Source organism: Lactuca serriola, chromosome 1 (genome assembly GCF_051521515.1).
Source record: "Lactuca serriola cultivar US96UC23 chromosome 1, Lser_US96UC23_V15, whole genome shotgun sequence".
Taxonomy (NCBI): domain Eukaryota; kingdom Viridiplantae; phylum Streptophyta; class Magnoliopsida; order Asterales; family Asteraceae; genus Lactuca; species Lactuca serriola.
Genome location: NC_136408.1, coordinates 44,506,279 through 44,529,586, shown reverse-complemented (window position 1 = coordinate 44,529,586; position 23,308 = coordinate 44,506,279). Strand labels below are relative to the sequence as shown.

At 34.7% G+C, this 23,308-nt stretch overlaps 1 protein-coding gene, 1 long non-coding RNA gene and 1 pseudogene across 2 annotated transcripts; 1 reads left to right on the top strand and 2 right to left on the bottom strand.

The window, feature by feature from the left end:
- Positions 1 to 1,750: 1,750 nt before the first annotated feature.
- LOC145086524 (neurofilament heavy protein) lies at positions 1,751 to 3,079 on the bottom strand. Its single transcript, XM_079024314.1, has 2 exons — positions 2,946 to 3,079; positions 1,751 to 2,125 (listed from the first exon to the last, which is right to left on the bottom strand). The coding sequence occupies exons 1-2, from the start codon at positions 2,974 to 2,976 to the stop codon at positions 1,896 to 1,898; spliced, it is 261 nt and encodes an 86-aa protein (XP_078880440.1). The 5' UTR covers positions 2,977 to 3,079; the 3' UTR covers positions 1,751 to 1,895.
- Positions 3,080 to 14,573: 11,494 nt separating this feature from the next.
- On the bottom strand, positions 14,574 to 17,970 carry LOC145068277 (uncharacterized). The gene is made up of 3 exons (XR_013688949.1): positions 17,789 to 17,970; positions 16,630 to 16,710; positions 14,574 to 14,701 (listed from the first exon to the last, which is right to left on the bottom strand). It is a non-coding gene; the product is annotated as an uncharacterized LOC145068277 (long non-coding RNA).
- Positions 17,971 to 19,587: 1,617 nt separating this feature from the next.
- LOC145054305 (transcription factor MYB86 pseudogene) lies at positions 19,588 to 20,418 on the top strand (annotated as a pseudogene).
- Positions 20,419 to 23,308: the final 2,890 nt, after the last annotated feature.

Below are 23,308 nucleotides of genomic sequence, written 5' to 3'. Positions count from 1 at the left end.
TGGCATTCCAACCCGATGGTTGAGGGGCCTGGGATATTTCATCCTGAGGGATGATTGGACCCATAGTAGTTATTGTTGTACGTATAGGGGTTTGGGCATTCCAACCCGATGGTTGTGGGCCGAGAGTATCCCATCCCGGTAGGATGATTAGGCTCGTAGTATGTAGGCATTCCAATCCGATGGTTGAGGGCCAGGGGTATTCCAACCGGAAGGTTGATTGGACCCGTAGTATGTTGTTCGTTGCTGTATGCGTATGTTTTTGTGTGTATAGGTACTTTGGGGGAACTCACTAAGCTTTCGGGCTTACAATTGTGGTTTTTTGTTTCAGGTGCTTCAGGAGATCGTGGCAAGGCGAAGGCGTGATCGTACCGCTCCTCATGTTTTTATGATATATGTAAATATGGTTCTGGGGAAATACTCTGATGTTTAAACTATTTTGAAAACAAGATATATGATCGTAATGGTTTTTGAATGAAATAAAATGTTTTAATTTGGTTGAAATTTTTGGTCGTTACAAAAACACACCCAAAGGTAAAACCAATATTTTTTGAAAACTTAAGTGGTTTTATATCATTTGCCCTTAAATTAATTCACGAAATATTTAACTCTCTGTGAACCATAAACTACAAAGTTTAATAATAATTAAACTAGGCTTGTAAACCATGAACCATAAACTACAAAGTTTAATAATAATAATTAAACTAGACTGGTACCGAATAAGACATAAATAAAGAACCGAATATCGATATTCGTTTACAGTACATATGATTTGATTTTACTCTGTTTTAAAGATATTGTGGGTTTTTAATACCTCCCATAAAACAGAATTGAATTTCTATCCTTATATTATCCGATTATATTATATCTGGTGATTTTATACATTGAACTGAATTAAAAACAGTTAGTGGCAATTAGTTGTAGGAGAAGGAGAGTGGAATGGAAGTAATACACAAAAGACAATGTAAGGTTTGTGTGTGTGTGAGTTGTCTAGAGTAATTAATATGTGATATGGGGATCTGATGGATCAGTGAAAGACAGATGTCCAGCTTCAGCCTGCCCTCATTAATGCTATTCTTATGAGTTTGGGTTTTCTCCAACTATAAACAACAGCTTCAATTCCTCTCTAGTCAGCTGCTTATTATATGAATTAAATAACTTTCATATGTGCTGCCTTTTATATTATATTTATTTCAACCACTTCACAATAGATTTACCTTAATTCTGGAATTATGGCATTTCGTGCAAAACCAAAATCTTATGCATGCTTTAAGGTTGAGATGCTTACTTAGGTTTGATTTAAGAGAAATAAAAACTAAAATAATAATTTTTCTTATACATTTGGTACAAAATAACAAAAAACAATAATCCTCCGCATCTTAAGAGATTTTTTTTTACATCGCAAATTTCTCTCATTGATTTCGTTTTCAAGTTTTATTTGGTTGTAAAAATCGTTTTTGAAAATCCCAGCCACAACAAACAAAATTCCAAAAACTGTTTTCTTGATAAAAGATCATATGGACAATTTTGCAGTAAACGATGTAAATTTCACAGTAAGAAAAAAATATCATTTCACACCCATTTGTATTGCTTTATTTCAGAGGGCGATTTCATAGTTAATAGTGCATTTGAGAAATGTGTGGCTATTGTTGGAATAGTGAAACTTTTAGTTGTTTCTTGGCAAATGGTTGATGAAAATGGTTAATTTTGTCTTTTTTTTTCTCTTGATCTAAATTGGTTAATTGGACTAAAATTATTCAACTAAACATCAAACTTATGATTACTACCAAATGTCAAAAGTGACTTTCATAAAAAGTCCAAAGATAGCAGGAAATGATCAAGTAGTGAATCCGTAGTACAAACATTTACAACAAGTGATTAGCATTAATTTGTGGAATTTATTTTTTAGGGTGAATTGCTTCCACAACAGCTTCAATTTCTTCCTTGGCTCTTTCAAGAACACCCGGTCCTTTGACTTGCTCAATTGGGGTGTCTCGGCCAATGTCATTACTTGTTCCATGTGTTTCCTTGTCATGTGTCGGTGATTTCTCTTTATCTTTATCAATCATTTCTTTCTTTCCTTCTTTGCCTTTTTCAATCAAGATTCTGACTTTTGCATCTTCTTCCTCTTCAAAATTCACACAAGAAAAAAAAAACTCAGTAAACAGCTATTTGAATCATTTAGTAACCAGGGTATCACATAAAACTGATTAACAATGTTAGTTTTGTGACCTAAGTCGCATTAAATACATGTATATATATTTATAGGTTGATATATATTATATATGTTTTCAGTGTCTGTTTATATAGTATATATGTACGCATGTAAATACAAAAATCTGATATAATTTATGGAGTAAGTGATGATGAAAGGAGATATGAATTGATGATAGTACTCTCAGAGGATATTCCAGATACCACCAATAAGTTTGATGAGATATGATATATTTTCAGATAGAGCATCAATGAGATCCCTTCAAAGATCCCACAAAAATAATTTGGAAATCCAAAATTATTTTAAGTAATCATCAATATCTACAAACGTAAGTATGATGTCTTCTTGGTACTGTAAACCTGCACACCATATGTGCAAAATTGTTGCAGTTTTCATGATGAACAAATTAAACAAAGAGTTTAGAACCATTAACTTTACAGGTGATTGGGGAAACAAGGGCGAAAAAATGATAGATTAGTAAAATCTGCTTTGAACCGCCATCAAAATCAACACAGATGATAGCATATGAACATCTGTAGGAAGATTTAAGCTAATATATTCTATGGAAATAGTTGATTGAATGAGTTAAGAAAACAATTAAACTTCTTTTACCGATCGTAGACGACAGTACATTAATTTAAAACCCTAATTCGAAGAAATTGCGAAGAAAAAAGTAATAATATGCACATCGATCGATTGAAGAAGCAAAAGAAGTTAAATTTCATAGGAGTACCTTTCGCAGAATCAGATCGTCCGTCCGCCATTGCAGTTCGATCGAGTCTCCTTCCTGGAACGACGACCCTTCGAACTTCGAAGACGGTTTTGGCAATTTGGGGCCCCTGACGTCAGCCCAATTAGACCCTCTTAGTTGGGCCAGCCTAGCAATCAATATATGGCCCATATAAAAACTTTCACAAAAATACATTCAATTCTCGTCGAACTTATGAACAGTGTCGGCTGGGTTGGAGCCGTTTTCTCTTATGGCTGGATTTGTTTGGTCGGCGGCTGGTATGAAGTCGGGTGGCTTTGTCTAAAATTGATCCTCACTGCCTCTGTCTTTGTAATCGCTTTTATCTTTCTATCACATGGTCACCGTCTTTCCATCTTCCAATCAAGATGAACACTGTCTTATTCGGCTTAGTCTTATTCAATATTAATCTCAGGAGAGAAGCATCAGGTCTATCACCAACTCCAAAAATCCTAATTGCTTTTCAATTTCATTCATATATCTCTGCTCTGTCTTGCCGATTGAAACGAAGTAGGTCTTCAATTTACATCGCTGACTTCCAATGACCACATAACGTTGCGTCCTACTGGAAATATCCATAACCCACCCATTTCAGGCGAAGGGAGAAGATAACAATACTTTTAATTAGGTAAGAGTGTCTTTTAGTTGTGTAGTTTTTTCGATTTCAAGAGCTTAATTTTAGATGAAATTAAATTTTTAATCAGGGTTCCAGACGTAATTTCTTTGGAAATACCCCTTCAACAGTTCAACTGACACAAATTGAAAGGGATGCTCGATTTCCGCTTCTGTGTGTTTATGGTGTTGAAGAAGAATGTCAAGTGTTCCATAGTTTGAGTAAAGTTATTGGGGCATTGAGGCGGAAGAGCAAGTGGCAAACACCATGTTGAAGGAAAAAAGGAGTAAGATACAAGGACGAAAAGGGAACGGCTTGGGCCTTGGAAGATATACTGTTCACAAACCAGAACGGGATTGGAGATGCCGAGATGGTATGTTATGGATTATAAGGATCTTATGTTCATAGTTCTATTAATTTTATTATTTTTAGAAGTGGGTAATATGTTTTAGGGGGTGTTTGGATAGGAAAAAAAGAGCTGCTTATTGCTTATTCCCACAATAAGCTAATTTAAGTGTTTGGATAAAATCCAGTTTATTAGGCTAAATAAGCTAATTTTAATAAGCATTCATTCCCATGCTTATTGCTTATTCCCACCACAAATAAGCTATAAGCAATAAGCTAAAAATCTAATCCAAACACCCCTAAACAAATTTATAGATTCTATTACTTTGATTTAGCTCAAGGACATACTCTAATAATGGTTTGATTTAATTCAATTGACCCCGTCTTTAAAGTTGTTCATCTACATATATGTCATACCCCTGGATAGATTTGTCGTTTCCTTCTGCATATATGATGTCGTGGTAATCAATTGTAAACTTAAATTTACCTTATCTAGTCAACATGCTCCATATCTTCGTTAAGAACACAACCTTTATCTTGATCATATTAGTTTCGTCCATTTAGTTTTCTTCTCCTGCAATTAAGTGTAGACTTTAATTCTAGAATTCTTTTTTGTGGGTAATTGGTGAAATTTTTAATGTTTATATAGTTTAAACAGCCTGCGACTGTTACCTAGATTGTTATTGTTATTTGTATTCGATAACTATATAGGCAACAAGATGACAAGGATGTAATGTTAGCCAGAAAACAAAGGAATTACAAGTTATTCGGCTATAAATAGGAGGCCAAGCCTCATTCCTTCTCCTGTAACTTCCCAAACATCTCGATTTCTTTCAATTCTAGCCCATTTTCTCTTAGTTTTAGTCTTCGGCAAAGTCCTATGACCCCTGTAGTAGTAGTAGTAGTAGTAGTAGTAGTAGTAGTAGTAGTAGTAGTAGTAGTAGCTACCGAGTAGAAGCTCTGCATGTGCAATTTCCTAAGTTTTGTCAGAAAGAACCTCTGTAAGTTAAGCTACACTCTAGTCTTTTCGGTGTAACTTATATTTATAGTCATAATTCGTTATTATGAACATATAAGTAAGATTTATCAGTGATTCCAAGTCGTAATACTGATTGATCTACTTACGGGAGAGGTGTCTAAAATGGTCACTGTAACACCTGAATCTTGGTATGTTTCTAATTTTGCCCTTTGTTATTAAAAGTTTTTCATTTTGGTCATTGAACAGTACGCGGAGCGTACCATTAGGTACGCTTAGTGTACTAATACGAGAGTGGGACGGGACTCCGGGCAGGTACGTTGGGCGTACATCCTTGTACGCGGGGCGTACGTGCGAGATGTTGAAACCGTAATTTAGGGTGTTGTACCCTATATAAAGGCCTTAAGTCCTCAAGGATGGCCTCTATACCAGCCTCCATTGCCATAAAAACCCTAAATCGAACCTTGAGCCTCTTTGTGGTGTTCTTGAGCTATTAAGGAGTCTTTGGTGCCATTTTTGCCTTTGTGAAGGAAGTAGAGAAGTTTAAAGTTGCTTTGCTTGGTGAGAAGGCTTTGGATCCATAACCATCTTCCTAATATTTCTAAGGTTTCAAGTTTGAACCTTGACTTGTAGACGGTTAGATCTTCTTATAGCATGCTTTGTTATGATTTTGGTCCCTTTATGGGTTGATGGGAGAGTTAAGTCGTTTTTATGGCTTGTTATTCCAGATCTGAGTTTGTATTGGACTCCTTATGCATAAAGGTGCAAGCTTTAGAGGATTTTTGGTCACATGCATGCATCAATCCATTTATTAAGTTCTTTTAAGCTTAAGAGCTTCTTCTAGCCATGCATGAACGTAAATTTAGCAACTTTACATGATGATCCAGCTCAAGGGAATCAGATCTATGTTTTGGAACCATGACTTAAGAGATTAAGTGTTAAAATTGAGTTTTTGGTTGAATGGGTGAGTACGTTGGGCGTACAAGCAAGTACGCTTAGTGTACAAGCCCTCAAGCGAGTACGTTGCGCGTACGTGCTGAGTACGCCCCGCGTACTCAGTCTGATGGGAGCATGTGTGGGCTTTGGTTTTGGGCTGCCCTTTGGGCCTAGTGGTTTGGGGCCTTGTAGAGCCATCTGAATGTAAGAGTTTGGATTAGGGAAAATTTGTGGGCCTTAGGGTAAGACCCATGTAGGAATTGGGGCCAATTTGGAAAATTGGGCCATAAATGGACTCTGGATGATTACTTGTTTTATGGAGTTTGGGCCTTAGTCTTGGACCAAACTAGGAAAAGGGGTAAATGGTCTCTTTACCCCAAGTATGGATTGTTGGATATGGTTTGAGACCCAAATGTTAATTGGGTGTTATTTTATATTGATAGCTCAGGGATTCGTTGGACCAGTAGCCAAGGATTTTTCAGCGGGATTCAGTAGTCGAGGTGAGTTTCCTCACCATATATAGCGGGTCGAAATCACTAATGTCGAACCATGATTTGTTATGTTAGAATACTCATTTTTCGTGTGACACTAGTATGTGTATGTGATTGTATGCTTGTTAGGCGGGGCCCGATGATTAACCTGAATGTTATTACTTGTTATGTCGTATGAACTATATGTGGGCGGGGCCCGTTATGCGGGTTAGGGTGGGGACCGTTATACTCATTGGGCGCAGCCCGTTATGCGAGTTAGGGCGGGCTCGTTATATTCTTTGGGCGGGGCCCGTTATATGTTTTATGTTTGGTATGAGGTTTTTTGAGGAACTCCCTAAGCTTTATGCTTACGGTTTTTAGTTTATGTTTCAGGTACTCCTGGTTCCAAGGGCAAGAGCTCGGGTTGACTACATCGCACACACCACATGGATTGAGTTATCCCTCTGATTGTTACTATGTTGATATACTTATTTTGATTTGGGTTGTATGGATTATGTTTTGAAATACCGTTTTATTTAATTTAAAAATTAAATCTTTGGATAATATTTTTGGGACAAGACAGTCACGTTGGATTGGTTGTTGGATTTCAAAAAGGCTATATGTCGAAAGGGTCTTACCTCCCAACCGTCCTGTCTGACTGATCCTTACTTGATAGATCTTGATGTAGACATTGGAATTAGTGAGAAATATAGACTACTATTAGTCACCATGATCATTAGACTAAAACTATGTATAAATCATACTTAAGTCACGTTAAGGGAATATCTAAGGTGTTAGGCGAAACTCTACCCAGATCACCAGTTGCCCACCTAAGTCAGGTGAGTGCATAGTTACTTTCAACTTACACATGAATATAAAGTATCTATTAAATACTATATGTGCTTGCTAATTATGTATTTGATATTTGTGCTATAATATAATTTTACTTATTTAAATTACCTTATTATATTTGTATTGGGTAGTAAAGGGTTTTAGGGAAAATGAAGTAATGGTGAGAGGTCACACATTGGATTACTAGGACCAGTCATATGATAGAGTATATATGACAACCCCGGAGTATTCTAGGTAGTCCGGTGGAAAGCCAGTTGGGGGTGTTAGCTATCCAGAGCTATGTTATTATCAGATTTCATGAGACATATGAGTCTTCTCAATATACTGTGTAGGATGCTAGCTGTCTTGGTGACTCTTGCATTATGTATATTGAGTTGCACCCATTCTTATGTATATTGGGATGGGCCCATTTTCATGTATGTTGGGTTAGGCCCATTTGTATATTGGGTTGGGCTCATTTTCACGTATGTTGGGTTGGGATCATTCACATATTAGACTGGGCCTATTCGTATGTATGTTGGGCTCGGTCCATTTGTATATTGTGTGGTATTTTGGGAACTCACTAAGCTTTATGCTTACGATTTTGTGGTTTGAGTATTTCAGGTACTTCTAGTTCTAACAGGAAAGGTCCGACTTGACTGCACAACATTATCCCCTGATGATTTTTCTGCATTGTTGACAGTTATTGTACTCTGATGATTATGACACATTTATTACTATGATGGGTTTTTGGACAAATACTATGTGATTTGATGAATCAAAAATAAAAAAGTTTATGTCTGTGTTGGGACGTTACACGTACTTTCTGATTACTTAATAAAAATACATGGATTTTGATCTTTGCTTTACTGTTTTTATTGGTAGCTGCGCCGCCAAGCCAAAACAAAGCCCATGTTTTGATTCCCCCTTGAAACACCCCAAAATTTTCAAAATTTTTAAACTTCAAAATACTATGGTTTAAACAAAATCATTACGGGTGTTAACCCTCATTTACTAAAAATCGGTCCCACAAAAACATTTACGATTATAAGTTAGGTATTACCGTTAAGCATCATACAAACCATAGCAAGAAAATAAGAATTACATTCATACAATAATTAAGGAACTTAAAAGTTCCACTTCTTTCTCTATCCCATAACTTCTACTTCCATCTATCATCTTCCTTCTTGAATACAACCGAAGCTACACGACATTAAAAAGAGGTACGTAAGACAATAATGTCTCGTGAGCTACGTGGGTTTGAGACCCAAAACATTTATACATTTTCATCAAAAACATTTCATCTTTGCAAAACATAATTTTAGACCATAATCATTTTCAAGGAAAACTCTTTTCATACATATCATAAATATAATGTCATATCTTATCATTTCATTTCTTTTCATTTCATTTCCAAGACCAAGGTGGGAAGAACAAATCAACCCACCAAGGCATCATTTCCAATTGTGGAAAGAACAAATTAATCCACCAAGGCATCATTTTCAAGACCAAGTCGGAAGGAACAAATCAATCCACCATGGCATCATTCGTATATGACATCTACTTCGCGATAGGGAGATACCACCCAGTAGATTCCTTTAGACCTCTTATGAGGCATCATGGTCTGGGCAGCTTTCATTCATTCTTTACTTTCTTTCCTTTTTACTTTCTGCTTAGCTTTCACTTTTCACAATAAAAATACTCATATCATCATTTATAATATCATAAGTTATTAGGAAGATATAATTTGAAAAGACACATTTCACATATCAAACATTCGTTCTTCGAAAATATTTTTTGCTTTCAGAAACATTCTTACTTTAAAAGCATTCTTTCAAAACATTCTTTTCAAAATCATTTAACACTTTCATTTCAAAGCATTTGATATATCAAATCCTTGCATTTCATTATCATAAAACCATTTTTCCATGTACCCAAAGTGGGAAAATGCCAACACGTACTCACCTTGATCACACGAAGGTTAGCTAGTCACCTTCTAGCTCCTTTCCCTAGAACAATCCTTTTTAAATACTACATACACTATATATGGAAATAATTCATTAAAATGAAAAAAAAATACCTCTCAAAGGTTCCATTACTAAATTTTATTACTTCATACTATTCCTCATGAAAAATTGTGAACGTAGGCAAAAACCATGCATAAATCCGAGTCTGTATGCAAAAGTTATGAGGAAAACAATATTTTCCAATCAGGAGGTTCCACACGGGGCGTGTAGAATTTCACACGGGTCGCGTAGAATGATCTGTATGCACAAAAATTGTAATTTTTCTCATAATAACATCCTACCTTGCATAGATCTTGAAGACCCCTTTCCAATTCACTTTGCACCACTTATTTAGTTCTCACACATAATTAAAAAGTGTTTTATCATCTTAAAACCCTCCACTTAATCCATTAAGTGCTCATTGAACTCATTAAGATTATGATGATCTTCAAGTGTTTAAATGAAGGGTAAATTAGTCCATTTTGCACTTGAACATTCCAAAGTCCACAAAACTTATTCCCAACTTATTGAATACTCATATGAAAATTATCAAGTGCATAAAACCATAACTAGTCTCATTTTAAATACCTAATTTAACTATGTAATCCTTAATTCCGTTCCATGTTCCCAAATTGCCCTTATGCCAAATAACACCATTTATCAATCTAGGAATCAGGAAACACCTTATGTTTTGAATTCAAATAATTCCAAGAATATCCATTCATGATTATGAACTTCCTTTACTCATCAAATGCTCGACTACAAGAGATTTCATTGTGTTCTTCATATTGTCCTCAAAATCATTTCAATCCAAGCTTATACTTGATTCTACCATCATAGATGAATTTGAGCATTCCAATTGGATTTTCAAATATCATCTAGGTCATAGAATCCAATCCAGTTTCATCATAAATTACAATATCCCAATTTAGGTTTTCTAGGGTTAATGGAGGTTTTGACCCAAATATTCAAATCCATCAATGAGATGATTGGATTGAGATTGAGATCATTAAAACTACGCAAGGGAGGTTAGAAAACCAAAACCCAATCATTATTTAGTACAAATTTCTACATTGGATTTTCTCCAAACCATGAACTCTAAAATTAGGGTTAATTGAGAAGAGATTATACCTTGCAGGCTTTTGATTCCTCCATTCTTTGCTTGGTTGCTCAATCTCTCACTTGAAACAAACCCTAGATGAAGAGAGTGTAGAAAATCGCCATTATATTTCTCCCTTTCTTGAAAATCACGAGTAGAATGAATGGGAGAAGTGTGTATACATCTTACTTTCTTAATTTTCACATTTGGTCCCTTTAATTTGCCCATTTTGTCCAAAACTCATCAAATCTCAATATTTGTTATTTTAACTTCATTTTTGACATAATAAGTCCCTCTCCATCCATTATATAGCTTTTATAGTCCCTTCCATTAATTAAGCCAACCTTTTGGTCAATTCACTTTGCCAACTTGAGACTTTTGGCCCTTTAACCTTTAAAATGTTATTATTTCCCACTTTTAACTTTCTAAACTTCATATCAATTAATGATATGATTAAACCAATATTATTTAACTATATAAATCATATTTCATTTATTTACTTTATTAATATAAGAACCTATAGCTTAAATTTTAGGATCACACCCTTGCCTTCCTTACTTCTTTTGGATAACTATGAAAGAACAACTCATGTTGATGTTGGAAATCTTATAAAAGGAATAGTCGATATATTTTGTTTTTTATTTGAAATGAGTTAAGATTTAATATGGCATTTTTTAATCATTACAATACAGTTACCTTGCCTTACACATTTTTCATGATATGTTGGTAGGGGATCAAATGATAAGGGTTATTTTTGGGATTACACATTTGTGCTGATATTGTGGTCGTACGCTTTACCCTCATACCGTTTCACCTATTATGTCATGTTAATACTGAAAGACCATTCTAGCCCCTATTATTTCACAAATAAATGTCTCCTGCTCTGTCGTCCATCTGTTTTCCCTCTACTCACTCAAAAACCCTCATGCACTCCATTCCACTTTGGGACAAATAGTTGTTGTCTTTATGCTCCATTTGTTGATTATAGAAGGACGCTCATCATTGATTGATTGTGTTTGTTTGTAGGTATATTGATTTTGGATTAAAAAATATCTGATATACAGACATGTATGCTTATTCATCTAAATTATATTAAACACAATTCATGTGGTTGAGACCTACTTACTTAAAGTCAGAGCTACAGAGGGTATTTCCAAGAAAGATGGGTGTTGGTTGAAAAAGGTTTTGAAAGAAGCTACATCTACATTGTTTTTCTATTTTTTTTTTAATTATTTTATAACTTAAGTGGGGTTTTGTTTACAAGAACATACGTTTATCCGCTTTACTTCGATTTTGATCTAACATTATTTTTCAAAGGATTGAATGCAGCAAATAGCAATGTACTTCCATTTTTTGCTTATCATAACATCCTTTTCAGCTTTTTTACTATAGCATTTAATTTTGAAAAAGCTATCCAATTATCGCATATTCTTCCAAATACAAAGCGGTGCATTTCACTACTATAAAGATGAAAAAAGTGAAAGTACCATCCTTTAATTGGATTGAAACTACTATAATTAGGCTACATTTTCTTTTTATGATTGAACTTTTATTGGTGTAGGAGACAACTTCAAATTCTGCAACACTCTCATCCAAAATTGTTATTAATGATTCGTCCCACTTCAACAATTGTGACATTTTCTGATGATAGTGAAAAGCCAAACATTTTTGAATCCAAACCTTGAAGATACATTACTTTTTATCCCATTAGGTTCTAGATAAAATGTTGTATGGGTGTTCGATATTTAAAAGATATTTGAGAAAAAACGAAAATATTTGAAAATATAAGGAAAAAAGTAAGGGATAAAATGCAAGAAACAGCAACGTACTTTTGTTAATTCGTTTACGAACACTATCGAGATCACAAACAAATCGAAAATGACATGTGGTTCTCCACGGGCACACCCACTAATAGGAGTGAGTGCGGTGCGGTTCGGTGCGTTTATTAGCCAAAACCCCACCTCTAACCGCAAATGCGGTTAATCCATTTTCAAAACCGCTTGGTGTGATTAGACAGTTATTTTTGCGGTGCGGTTTTGTTTTTTTCTATGTTCCGATTATTAACCGTATGAATTTGGTGCGGTTATTTTGTGACCACAGTTTAGAGCTCAAACGGTTTTAAGAGTTCAAACATATTACTTGTAATATTAAAAAACCATAATGTACAAGACAATTAACTTAAATCACAAACAACTAATATCTTAAAAACGTCAAATCAATAGTAATTAACAATAAATTTCTTAAAATTGTCTAATTTCACCATATTTCAAAGTTAAACATAACAAAAAACCATACTTTTATCTTCTAGTATTTTATTCATCTTTCATTAAAGAAACTTGTCTTATTTTTAATATTTAATATATTAATAATTAATAAAAAAAGTTGTAAATAATATATGCGGTTTTTTTTTTGCGGTTTTTGAAAACTAATAACCACACCGCACCGCAAATTTGAAGTTTTTGAAAAACAGAAAACCTCACCATTGGTTTTTATTGCGTTTGCGATTTATGCGGTTAATTTTAGTTGTTGTGCGGTTTTTGCTCACCCCTACCCACTAATATGATATAAATCATATAATGATCATATGAAAGGCCAAAAATAAATTAAATATAATTAGAAAAATTATATTGTAAATAATAATTCGTTATTATACATACAATAACCCATACAAATATGTTATACATTACAATTAAAATAAATGGATCTATAGCTCGTTGTTCAAACAATTAACATGAAGCATCCCAAAAATACGGTCTAAAATTTTCGTTTTTAATTATTCATAAAACCATAGATACCATCAATCATCTTATATAAACATAAGTAATGTATCACAAAATCATCATAACAATATACTGTATCAAAAATTCAAAACCATTTATCAAACAGAGTCTAAAACATCTCATGCTAAAAGCAGTGGTGTGTGTCATGCAGTCATCCCGAGCTCTTCCCCTTGCTAGCGAAAGTACCAGAAACTAAAACTGAAAACTGTAAGCACGAAGCTTAGTGAGTCTTCCCAAACTACAACATACCATACACATAATCACATAATACCATACATTAGGCCTTGCCCACTGCATCGGGCCCCACCCAACATCGGATGAATCTGGCATCGGGCCCCGCCCGACATCGGACCAAAGCTTGAAATACATATTACATATGTACAAGCATATAACATAAACATATAAGCTAAATCCTTCCTCGGGCTTGCCCCGACATCGGACCGAAATTCGAAACATATAACACATAACATATAACTAAACATTCTTTGGGCTTGCCCCGACATCGGACCAAAGTCTGAAACATATAAACAAACACATGCAAGAATCATGAAGATATCAAGCATACAAACATTCCTCAGGCTTGCCCCGTCATCGGACCGAAGTCCGGAAACATATAATCTACATCGGACTAGCCCCGACATCAGAACTAAGTCCGACACACGCTAACATACATAAACGGGCCGACATTGGTGCCTTAGACCCGTTCCTACTGGAGGAAAACTCACCTCTCAAGCTGGCTGCTGAAATCTCGAGTGAGGAATCTCTGATGGCTGCTCCAACGACTCCCCGGCTATCATTATCATAATAATTACTAAGTCAAAAACTGAGAATCTTTCTAAGGGTAAAATGACCATTTTACCCCTGATCAAAGTCAACATTATGGTTGACTCAACTCATCGAGTTGCTGCATCAACTTGTCGAGTCTTAGAACCCTGAAATCGCGATCTAACTCATCGAGTTACCCCCTGAATCGTCGAGTTCCATGGCTACTCATAGTCGTGATTTAGCGAATCAACTCGTTGAGTCCCTTCACAGACTCGTTGAGTTCTACCTTAAGCTGAAACGGGACAACATGGCTTAACTCGTCGAGTTCCTTTATGGACTCGACGAGTTCCTCTATTTGTTTGTGTAATGCCCCGATTCTCAGGTATCGATTTTATAAGAATTTTCTTGTTTTCAAGGTCTACTCGACGAGTTGGTTGCCCTGCTCGTTGAGTAGCAGCGGGTTGGTCTGTGTGTTTTAGTGACCTAATCGCCGAGTCCAAGAAGGGACTTGACGAGTAGGAACTGGCAGTTGAAACCCTAAATTCCGGGGATTTGCACGCTATTTAAGGACCACTTATTCTCCCTGGCCTCTCTTATTGCCTCCCTCGAATTTAGAAACCCTAATTTGTGCCTTCCCTCTATTTTTGTGTGCTTCTTATCTTGAAAGAAGATTCTTGGAGTAAAGGTGTCACACCCCAAAACCGGAACGGCGGAAACGTTCTGGGGTGGATGACGTCATGTCAAGTATCACAACACATGCATTATAGTAATCAAAGTACAACAAAACATTTCATTAATAGTAATAATTTTACATGGTTACATTACAACGATTCAAAGTATACAAACAAATATAATAAGTACAGTAAGGTACTAAGTCGTCTTCATCAACAGCTCCGGGGGTGTACCTGTCTAATGCTAACCTGAGAATACAAGTTATTTGAAAAGCGAGTATCAACATTTTTACAAATGCTGGTGAGTTCATAAGTATTTAGTGACATTTCATTCAAATAGCTTTATAAAGTAATAGTTTAAGTGTTCACAGTGCATTAGAGTTCTTTCCAGAAAATCCTATATTTTCTTTAATAAAAGCAGCCTTCTACCAAGACTGTTCAGTTTTATGTGGTAAAAAGTCATTTTCCCTAAATTGCTATCATTATCAAAATACTGAATTTTGATTATCGAGGAAAGCAAACGACATCAGGGAATAACATATGCCTCAGCAGTGAGGACTGCTGACTAAGGCAAGGAATCATAGACTCCAGGAAAGTATCGAACGAACAACACATCTGGTGCATTCTAACAAGTGGAGACACAGACCCCAAAAGGTACCAAATGAAAGGTACAACTGGTAAGGTCTAAAACAGTGAATAACAGACCCCAGACAGTATCAAATGAAAGATATGTCTTGTAAGGTCAACAGAGAAAACAGACCCCAGACAGTATCAAATGAAAGATACTTCTTGTAAGGTCAAAACAGAGAAAACAGACCCCAGACAGTATCAAATGAAAGATACGTCTTGTAAGGTCAAAACAGTGTGACTCTGAAAGTGAATTACCAGCATACAATGTAAATTGCCGGCGAAATACCATTACCTTAAGGCCAAAGAATTATAAGGTAACCCGGGATACTCGTAACCATACTGACTAGAGTACCAGACGCCCTACAAGCGTCTAAAATATGACATTTGTCACCCGTTGGCTTGGTAGGCCGGGACTGTAGCTAGCAGTCTGGGTGCGGGGGTGTCAATCCCGTATAGATCTATACACACAATGTCCGCTCTCCCTACAGGAGATTCTGGTTACCAACTAGACGACGGAGAAGGCCGTGTCCTGAAGATGCATCCCAAATAGTGGGTAGAGACTTCCAAATAGTGGGTTTCTAATGTAAGTGCTGAACTAGAGGTAGAGACTCATAATCGAATTGACTGAAGTAAACCCATATGTCTATGCTTGTGTACATAATATATAACTAATGAATCAAACGAGGGCTCGGAGAGTGGTCTACATAGACTGAGGACCGGGAGTCGGTCCAGTCAGACTGATGGCTCATTATGCATGTTGTACCTATTTGCTTATATGTTTATATGATATGGTTATATCTGTATGGCATTGGTATTTTGGGGGTAACTCACTAAACCTTCGAGCTTACATTTATCGATTATTATTTCAGGTACTTCTGATGATCGCGGGAAGGCGAAGGTGTAATCGTACCGCTCCTCACATTTTATGATTTCATGATTTGATTCTGGGATTCTCTGACAATATACTAGTTTGAAAACAAGTTTTGTAATAACCATGTGTTTTGAAATGTTTTAAAAAGTTTAAATTTGGTATGATTTTTTTATGGGTGTTACAGTTTGGCCATCTTAACAGATTAAGCCTCTACTCTCCAAATTTAAAGTCCAAACTTCATCTACACACTATAAATGCCCTTTTAAGGGTAAAGTTTCCAACTTTACCCGCTAATAATCCTTCTTAGTGGGTTTAGCTAAAACCCTAGTTCCTTAGGACATACATATTTGTCCAAAAGCCTTATTACTCCAACCCAAAGCATGAAAAACGAGATCTAGGACCTAGACACCAAATAAACACGTAAAGTCTCAGACTTTACTTCCATGCATGGCCTTTTGGGGCTTAAAAGGCCATAATAACGTCTTTAAGCTTGCATGGGGCTTCCATGGTCATAAAGTTTGCACCTTTAATCCATGAAACTCCTAGATCTCAGATCTGAGAGGTAAGCCACTTGGTACGTCCATATCCCAAAGATCAAGGTTCTTGAACCAAAACCCTCATAAAATGGAACTAAGGAGATCTAATGAGATAATAGCCAAGTTAGAGACTTGATTACCAGAAAATGATGAGGATGGAAGGAAGTCTCTGGATCTACTATCTTCTCCTTGAACCTTCTAGCTCCTTCTTCTTCTTTTAGCTTCAAGAACACACAAAATTACTCAAGAATGGCACACACACTCACAAAATGCTCTAGGGTTTCATGGATTAGGGTTTAGGACTTAGAGGCTGGAAATGAGACCATAAGGTGGGGATTAAGATGTTTAAATAGGGTGCAAAACCCCGAAATTAAGGTTTCAGTCTGACAGGCCTACTCGTCGGGTTGAAGGCTTTCAACTCGTCGAGTAGACTGCTTAAAACCCCGCGTCTAATCTCGTTTCTACTCGACGAGTCTAGGGCTCCCAACTCGTCGAGTAGGTCTACAAAAATAAATAAATTATAATTAAATGCGTACCAGGAATCAGGCGTTACACAACAAATACATGTATGTAACAATTAAAGTTTTGTTACAGCTCAATTGTTTAAGCCAACAAATAAATAGAATGTTAAATAAGCAAGAGAAAAAAAACAATAAAACGAATAGATAATTAACATGATTCGGTCGATGTGAACTACATCCACATGCAGAAACTAGATAACACTTTTATTACTCTCAACTATTTTCAAACCTATTACATTGAATCCTAGCTACAAATACTTATAACCATAAATCCTAACTATTGGGCCGAGTTCACGTTAGCCTACTCAAAATACTTATACCTTTAAATTCTAAATGAGCTTTTTGAGCTCTAAATAACAATGCATTTTCTCCTACTCAAATGAAAGTGGGGAGCCAAGATTTGACGATGAAAAATATTGGAAACGACACATTACCAAAATCTACTATCTATGTCAACCGATGAGACTTTGATTCTTCCTTTTATATATATAACGTCAATAATGCATTATGCATTAAAACCATACTAGCCGCAATAAAAGTTGTATGTTTCCCTCATCAATTGTTTGACCCATGTTATCTTAATCCCAATAATTGTTTCCATGTTACTTCATGAGTTTCATGAATCTTTCTATCTTCCATTACAAGCATCATAAATCATTGATAATGTGTCTAAAATTTCATTTCTAAATTGCAATACTCAAAAGGGAAAGAAGTTTACTTTACAAAAGCTAGAACCAACTAATCAAAGTGGCACACCAGCACAATCAAGATTTAATACCTTGCTAAAGTAGGACCCATAACTACCAGCCCCCCTGCTTCCTCAATGCAACCCTACTTTATCTCTTCCATTAGACACCCCTACATATTTCATATTTGCATTTTGATTTTCAGACATTTGATGCTATCATCATTGCATATACATATATCATGATATCAAAATGTCTTATATTTACAAGAATATAATATTATTTGGTGATTTGGTCAATAAGTGTGGGGGACAGAAATTTCATTACGTTTATATGTTATAAGTGTTGACAAGTTTGACACTCAATACATTTTGGCGAGTTTGACAGACATTTAGGCATGGTGTAATTTTCATAATCTTTTTCGTTTTGTATGTTATAATCAAATAAATAAATATATATCAATTTGATTGGAGAAAAAAAGTTGTTAACAATTTTATTGATTAATAAGTTTTGTTGAATAAATTTAAAAAAAAACGGTTAAAATGTCTAGATCTTAAACTGAGGGAGTGGAAGGGAAGTTTTCCTCATTTTCTGTAGGTCATACCCTTCTTTCCTTCACATTTCTTTCCCTCACCTAAAACCTAAGGAATGGGTGGGAAGCTCCTCTCACTATTTTTTTATTTTTTTAAAAAATATATTTCATATATATATATATATATATATATATATATATATATATATATATATATATATATTATACTCATTTCTTAGAGAATTAAAAACCATAAATTTTGATATATTTTTTATATTTTTTTAATAGGTATATAATTTTATAAATATTAAAAAAGATAAAAGAAATGAAAAAAATAAACGGACCAATCATGTGAGGAGTGAGAATACGAGAATACTACATATTCATTTATAGAAATATTATACTACAAAACTAAATTACTGGAAATATAGACACTCCACCACGTCAAACAATTAAAATAAACTAAAAATATATAAATTTAAACTTAAATAACCAACATTACACACATTACACTTTAACACCAAATTTGATGTTAATGAGCATATAAAACCATATTTTATGTTAAATTATCATTCACAACACATATTTGGTGTTGGAAATGGTGTTAATTGGGATGTAGAAATGCATTTGTGTGTGTTTTTGGTAAAGATTCAATTTGCATTATTTTAGGATAATGTTAGCATTTAAAGAGTACCTGAAAGCAAAGGAGTTCATTGGCCCATTGTACTTCATCTTAATCATCAACATTAGTAGACTTCAGACAGGTGTCCAAATCAACATTTGTATATAAGCATTTGAATACGTTTTAATCGAATTTCAAACATTTTTCTCATATACATGAATATGAGGAACCAAGATTTCATCAAAGGAATGTTACTGAAAACGACACATCACCAAATTCTACTACATATATGTCACTTGATGAGACTTTGATTCCTCCTTTTATATCTTAAAACAGCAACACTGCATTAATAACTATACTTAGCGTAATAAAAGTCGTATGTTGTACACGTTAACTGTAGACACCTGTTGATGTTGCCTTATTATCATTAACTGTTTCCATGTTACTTCATTAATAATTTTAAGAACCCTTTTTAGTTCTGAAATTTCATTTCTAGAGTACAATACTCAAATGGTAAAAAAATAAGTTGATCAAAGTCACGAGACACGACCAATCAAACAGTAACAAGTAACAACCAGGTCCCCTACCCACTCTCCTACTTTATGAATTTCATTTGTCAACTACAAATTTTGATTTATAGACATGTTGATGTTATCATGTTTCTATATATGATAACGATATGATCAAAAGGTGTTATATTTAGAAGATTACAAGAATTATTTGTTTGTGAATGAGCAATGAGTGGAGGGCAACATAAACAGAAGATAAAAAGAGGGTTGTGGTCACCAGATGAGGATGAGAAGCTTATCAGTTATATTACTACACATGGAAGCCATGGTTGTTGGAGCTCAGTTCCTAAACTTGCTGGTCTTTCTTTTTATTATTCTTTAAATTAATTGATATGTTATATTTTATAAATTTAATCACTAACATATTTGATTGGATTTGGATTTGGATTAGGGTTACAAAGATGTGGAAAGAGTTGTAGACTAAGATGGATTAATTATCTAAAACCAGGTGTAAAACGAGGAAACTTTACTTCCCAAGAAGCCATGCTCATAATTGATCTACACAGAACCTTGGGAAATAAGTAATTAACACGATAAATTTTTTTACATATCTTTTGATTAATTAATTGTTTTGAAGATATTGATTTCTTTTGTTATTTGTTTTAAAAAAGATGGGCACAGATAGCGAAACATTTACCAGGAAGAACAGATAGTGCAATCAAAAACTTTTGGAACTCCAACAAGAAAAAGAAGCTTCTTCATCATGGCAACTCCTCTGGTCATACTATTATTGCTGCTAACCTTAAAAATAACAAAATTCAGGTTCCTGGAAGCAATGAGCAAGATCAAGAGGGTTTGTGTAGTTCAAACGTTAATAGGAACATTCCATTGATCAAACATCATCAAGAAGATGAAATTGAAATGCAACTTGATGAGCTTCCTCCGTTTCCACCATCATTCATGGATGATTCATATACTGTTCTTGATGATCACCAACCAGAGGATTTTGACTCGATTCTTGATCAAAATTGGGAGACAACTCATATTCCTTTGCTCTGACTTCTGAGAGAGTCCATTATAAACATAATATGAAACATGCATGACACAAGGTTCACTTGATGACGAGTCTTCTCCTAAGAAACGAAATGCCATCAGAGATGTTGGAAACCAGATTTAATAGACGAGTGGGATATAATTTTGTAGTAATTATATATGATTTCTGATAAAAATCTGTGAGCATTATTGTATATTGATAGGAATTGAGTTGTCAAAGCATAGTTTTAGAAATATGAATGTGAATTAATATGATTGGACTAACATCTGCAGTTCTATTTCAAAAACTCAACATACATAGCTTAGTTGAAGACAAGCTTCGTGCTAATTTGAACCCTAACACCCTTAAGTATAAAGATCAGTATATTACTCCATTTACAAGGGAAAAACAACAAGTCTGCATAGTGATGAGCGCGAAAATATCAAAGAGAAGCATTAGAATCCAGTTATTGAAGCTAGATCCAAGTGTTCAATAAAACTTGTCATATGGATTTCTCCCCGATCGAACATCAGTTAATTAATCGAGGGCTACTTTGTTGAAGAAATCTGACGTCATATTTGTTCATATCCCAATAATTTCGGTAAATCTTGTAATGATAACGGAGATTATTTATTCCGATGCCTATTCAGCCTTCCATGCATACAATCACATAGAATTCCGTACATACCTTTAGGGATAAAGAATTGAAAGCGGTAGCTAATCTAGAACAAAAAATCATATGGTTCCCAAATTAAGTGAAGCTAATAAAAAAAATCAACAACATTTTTAGGGGTCGGGTCGGGTCGGGTCGGATCGGATCGGATCGGATCGTGTACCTTACAAAAACTGGACTAACCGGTTCAATCGATTAAAACCGATCAGGCGCCACCAATAAAAAATTTAAAAACCGATTGAAATATAACTAAAAAAAACTCGTACGATCTAACGAAAAATTAATTGATTATTAGTCTGTTGATAAAGTGACGAACGGAAAATGAGAGTCTTTGGCATATGACTTCTTTTTTATTAGAGCAATTTACTTATTTATTGATATTTTGAGAATGTTGAATAAGAGTGGTTAACTTTTTGTTATTTATCTCATAATTAAAAATAACAAATTGTCCTTAATAACTTATATTTTTCTCCTTTAAAAATAATTTTTAAGACATTTAAAAAAAATAAATTCAAGGTAGGTCCTTTATTTTTTCTAAGGTAGTTCATAATTTTTCCTATTATACATATTGGAAATGAAATTGAGAATTTAGGTAGGTCTTAGGACCTACCTATCCCCTTCGTAAATACGCCCGTGTCTGAAAGAAGGAAGCCCGCATGGATAAAAAACACGCTTCCGACGATAATTATTGTAGTGTTTTGGCCTCGCTTTGTGGCAAATTCACCGAGCTTTGGAACTTCAACAGCGATGGGAATGGGAATGTCGGAGGTGGAGTGGAAAGCTTTGAGAATTTGATTTATACGACACTTAATCAACGAGACTCCGACGCCAATGAGGGTTTTAGATGATCACATTTTCCGACGAAATGAGGCTTCAGGTGCTGAGGCAATGTTTTTGGTGCTGATCTTCATTTTAGCCTCGCAAAACCCAGAAATTTCGAGTTAATCCCCCTCAGGTATAAATGTATTCAATATTAACCCAATATATTTTTAACATTTCAGATGTCAAACCTATTTCACACTTTTATCTAGGGGCAAGCAAAAACCAAACTGAAAATCGAAAAATAGAAAAATAACCGAAAAATTGAAACCTAACATAAAACCGATGGATAGGTTCTAAATTATAAAAAAAAAAAAAAACCCGCAAATTTCCTTGCGGTTCGGTTTTAATTCGTATGACTACACCATCGAAATAACGGTAATATTTGTTTATTATATAAATAAAACACAACTTGCAAGAATAAAATGGGTCAAAATGGTAGATTATTTGCAATAAAAATCTACAAATAAATGAAAGTAAATAAAATTCTGCAAATAAAAGAAAGTCGATCAAAAAATCTAGTTTGCACATGAAAAAAACACCATTTTAACCGCAAAACCGCACCAACCCAATTTTTGGTTAAAAACTGAAACCGCACCGAAATAACTGGAAAATCACATAAAAAACGCAAACCTGCACCTATCGGTTTTTCCTTATAGAAAACTGCATGTTATGGTTTGCGGTTTGGTTTGGTCCAAAACCATATCGAACAACATCGACCCCACTTCTGTTATATATGTGGTCTGCGTGTGTTGATAATTTGATCATTAATGAGTTATTCAAGCTTGAAAACGAAAATCGTGTTTGTTTAGTTTTCTATGGATCAAGTTTTGCAACACTAATGTACCGCTTAAATTATTTGAATGTTTGTTTAAATTATTTACTTATTTAACCAAACTATCTTTTACTATTAAAATACCTAATATACATAGTTTTTTTAACCAAACTACCTTTACTAGTTAATAAACCAACCAACCTCTATAGTGAGGTCAATTATTGGATCCACAAATGGTTCGTGGTCAAAAAATATGTTAAACAGTTATTATGAAACTATTATTTGCAATTGTTACAAAATTAGTTTAAAGTAAATTGTGTTGCAAGATATATGAAAATGAATTATAATGAATAAGAGTAAGCGATATAGAAAATCTGGGGCTAGAGGTGGCATTATGTGACCACAGGAACGCCTTCAGCGTTCCGCAGAGCCCAACGACCACTTCGTTCTCTTGGAGTTTTCTTTTTTTTTTAAAAAAAAAAAAACGTCCCCCGCGAATATCACTTTTGGTTTGATTCTAAGAACCAAGATTTTTAGAATTAAAAGTGTAGAAGCATGTCATTTTGATGTAAAGGGCGTTTTGAACATTTTTATGATATTAAAACTTGTAGAATATTTTGATTATGTTTTATGCTATCAACTTGCATTA

Coding starts and splice junctions, on each gene's coding strand:
- LOC145086524 (XM_079024314.1), bottom strand. CDS start 2,976: ATGGCGGACGGACGATCTGATTCTGCGAAAG. Junction 2,126..2,945: donor ACGATCTGATTCTGCGAAAG/GTACTCCTATGA, acceptor TGAATTTTGAAG/AGGAAGAAGATGCAAAAGTC.